The sequence below is a fragment of the Octopus bimaculoides genome, chromosome 17 (assembly GCF_001194135.2).
Source record: "Octopus bimaculoides isolate UCB-OBI-ISO-001 chromosome 17, ASM119413v2, whole genome shotgun sequence".
NCBI lineage: Eukaryota > Metazoa > Mollusca > Cephalopoda > Octopoda > Octopodidae > Octopus > Octopus bimaculoides.
The window spans coordinates 52,163,279-52,166,703 of NC_068997.1; the positions used below are offsets into that span (position 1 = coordinate 52,163,279).

General features: G+C 39.9%; 1 protein-coding gene across 1 annotated transcript in view; it reads right to left on the bottom strand.

Annotated features, from left to right (window-relative positions):
- The window catches only part of LOC106883297 (uncharacterized), an 8,170-nt gene that overhangs the window by 3,763 nt on the left and 982 nt on the right, over nt 1–3,425 (bottom strand). Inside the window, exon 2 of the mRNA XM_014934257.2 lies at nt 1,137–1,219. Within this exon, the coding sequence (XP_014789743.1) occupies nt 1,137–1,219 (83 nt within the window). The remainder of the gene's footprint in view (nt 1–1,136; nt 1,220–3,425) is intronic.

The following is a 3,425-nucleotide window of genomic DNA, read 5'->3' on the forward strand; positions in this document are numbered from 1 at the left end:
GAAAGAAGTTTCTTTACCTCACTTCTGTCCATCGGACTTACATACTGTACGGTCGACTGTTAATAAGAGAATAAACAAACAAATAAATATTTTTTCTTTTTTTTTCCAAATAATATTTTTTTTTTTTTTATCAGTTACATAGTCTTTTCTACTCTAGGCACAAGGCCAGAAAATTTTTGGGAAGAGCCAGTCGATTACATCGACTCCAGTACGCAACTGGTACTTAATTTATCGACGCCGAAAGGATGAAAGGCAAAGTCGACCTCAGCGGAATTTGAACTCAAAACGTAAAGACAGACGAAATACCACTAAGCATTTAATCCGGCGTGCTAACGTTTCTGCCAGCTCGCCGCCTTAGCCAAAAACATATAATGAAAAGAAACAAGTAGAATATGTGGAGATGGAGAAGAAACAATAAATCATATTGTCTCTGGCTGCCCAGTCCTGGCTAAGAAGGAATATATTCACAGACATGACAAAGTTGGAACCTATGTACACTGGAAGCTATGCCAACACTATGGAATAACAGAAAACGGATGTTACAGGCACACGCCAGAAAAGGTCACAGAAAAAAAGAAAGCAACCATACTCTGGGATATACCAATACACACAGATAGAGAAATTAAGGCCAATAAGTTGGATATAGTTGTCAGAGATCAAGAAAAAAATTGCTCTGTAATCGATATAGCAATACCAACAGATAATAATGTTTCTCTATAAGAAACGGAGAAACCTTCAAAATATTTTCATGTCGATTCTGAGACCCTTCCAACAATTTCCAAAATGCCACGTAGTGGGACTGAACCCCAAACCGTGTGACTGGAAAGCAAGCTTCTTATCACATAGCCACGATAACAACATAAGTTTAATACTCTATCTAGTTGGTTTTTTTGCCGAACCGCTTAGTTACGGGGACGCAAAGTTAAGTGGTCGTCAAATGGTGGTGGGGAACAGACACGATACAAAAATCTAGTGCCGTTAGTAAGAAAAGAAACCATTATTCACGAATAGTATTTATCAAAATAATTCATTCCAACTAAATTCTTTGAATGCATATAACGAGGAAAAAATGATAAAAAAAAAAGAAAATAAAGACATTATATGAGTAATAAAAGATTACAATAAAAAATACGAACAGTATTGCTGGTTCCTGGATTCGAACTCTGAACGTTAGTTTCCACATTTTTATTCAAGTCCTCCGTTACTGCTTTTGAGGTTTCTGTAAAACAGTATAAAACAACGTATCGAATTATTTCGAATCACATATAAACGTTGTTATCGTGGTTATGTGGTAAGAAGCTTGCTTCCCAACCACACGGTTTGGGGTTCAGTCCCACTGCGTGGCACCTTGGGCAAATATCTTCTTCTATAGCCTCGAGTCGACTAAAGCCTTCTGAGTGGATTTGGTCAACGGAAACTGAAAGAAGCCCGTCATATACATGTATATGTGTGTGTCTTTGACAACCGGTGCTGGTGTATTTACGCCCCTGTAACTTACCGGTTCGGCAAGAGAAACTGATAGAATTAGTACTAGGCTTTAAAAAAGTACTGGGGTCAATACATTCGACTTAAATTGCTTCAAGGTGGTGCTCCAACGTGGCCGCAGTCTAATGATCAACAAGTAATAGATAAATAGATACATACATACATATGAACTTACATAAACATATAGACAAAATGTGTGTTCGAATGTTATGCCTTCAACAACCTTAACTATGGAAGGACATCAATGGGAGATAATTAAAATATTTAACACGATAAACCAATACTATGAACAACCATAGATTCATGCTTCAAAGTAATAAGATTCGTAAAAGATGGAATTCACATGGGTCCGTGATCAGACCTGCTAGTTGCTAATATTTCAGATATGATAGCCAGGATATATAGTATATCATATATGTTTTGTATTGTTGTTGAGCTAGAGCTCCACCTTGGCCCAGAGGATCTATGAGAAATGTATTCCAATCATGACCATCTCTGTTTAGCAGGCAGCACATTTTAGCGAAATGTCCGAAGTACACCATAAATTAATAGTTTTCGATTTCGGAACAAGAACAGTAATTTTGAAGGGAGCGACAAATCGATATGATTGACACCCACCCCCAGTCTGCCCGCTCACGACCTCAAAGGATTTGATCTGCCACTGCAGAGACTTAAAGCGATTCCCACGTTAAATAGTGGCTTCAGAGTTTTAGTCCAAGACCAGTGATTTCAGGTGCCGCAGGGTAGGAGTCGGAGCAGGGAGGCACGAGGTGGATCGGAGTGTCCGGAGTGTCCGGAGGGACCGAAGGCAAACTTGGCCTCGACAGAATAAGAACTCGGAACCTTAAGAAACAGAAGAGAGACCGCTAAAGCATTTCGATTGACGCATAACTATTCTGACAGCTTACCGCCTCAGCAAAGCTGCCCTCGGAAGATTTGAACTTGGAGCCCAAAGATTTGAAGCCATTACCACAAAGTCGCAGCCACTTGGCTGAAACACATAAATAAATTAATTAATTAAATAAAATAAATTAAAGAATAAATATCACCGAAAGGTAAGCAGAAACAATTTCAAGGGACGTAACTCTAATTAATTAAAAATGAGTTATGCCCCCTAGCACAGCAAACTATTCTAGAGAATTCACACACGCATTTTTGTAAAAGAAAAAAAAAAAATTTCTAGGCGGGAAATTTCAGTAATTTAATTTACTCTTTTAGTTGTTACAGTCATTTTGACTGCGGCTATGCTGGAGCACCGTTTCTTTTTTCACCTCGGATTCCTCCCTGGGTTTAAACGTGTCACGCACTTTTGGTATCGAACCGATACTCCGTCAACAGTTTCAGTTGATCCGATGAACGGAACAGCCTGCTCATGAAATCAACATGCAAGCGGCTGAGTACTCCACAGGCACGCGTACCCTTCAAGGGAGATTCAGGGTGGCACAGAATGTGACAAAGCTGGTCCTTTGAAAAATAGATACCCCTTATTTTCGCTAGCTGAGTGGACTGGAGCACCGTGGAAAAAAAGAAGTGTCTTGCAACGCCGGGAATTGAACTCACGACCTTACGATCGTGAGTCGAATGCCCCTAACCACTGAGCCACGTGGCCTCACTTTAAAACCTTAAATCGTTTGTTAAATGGCTTATCAGAGTGAGGTGGGGGTTGTTTTCTGTTGTTATTTGCTTTTGATTGTTTTTTGTAGTTGCTTGGGAGGGGAGTTGTCGGGAGGCGGGGGATGGTCTCTACCCCCCAAACTGTGAAGAGTAATGGCGCTGAGTTCAACGGATTCAAGGCATTTCAGGTCAGCGATCCAAACAATTATTTTCTCTTTCTTTTGCTTGGTTCAGTCATTGGACTGCGGCCATGCTGGGGCACCGCCTTCAAGAATTTTTTAGTCGAATGAATCGACAGCAGTACTTTTTTTTTTTTTTTTTTTTTT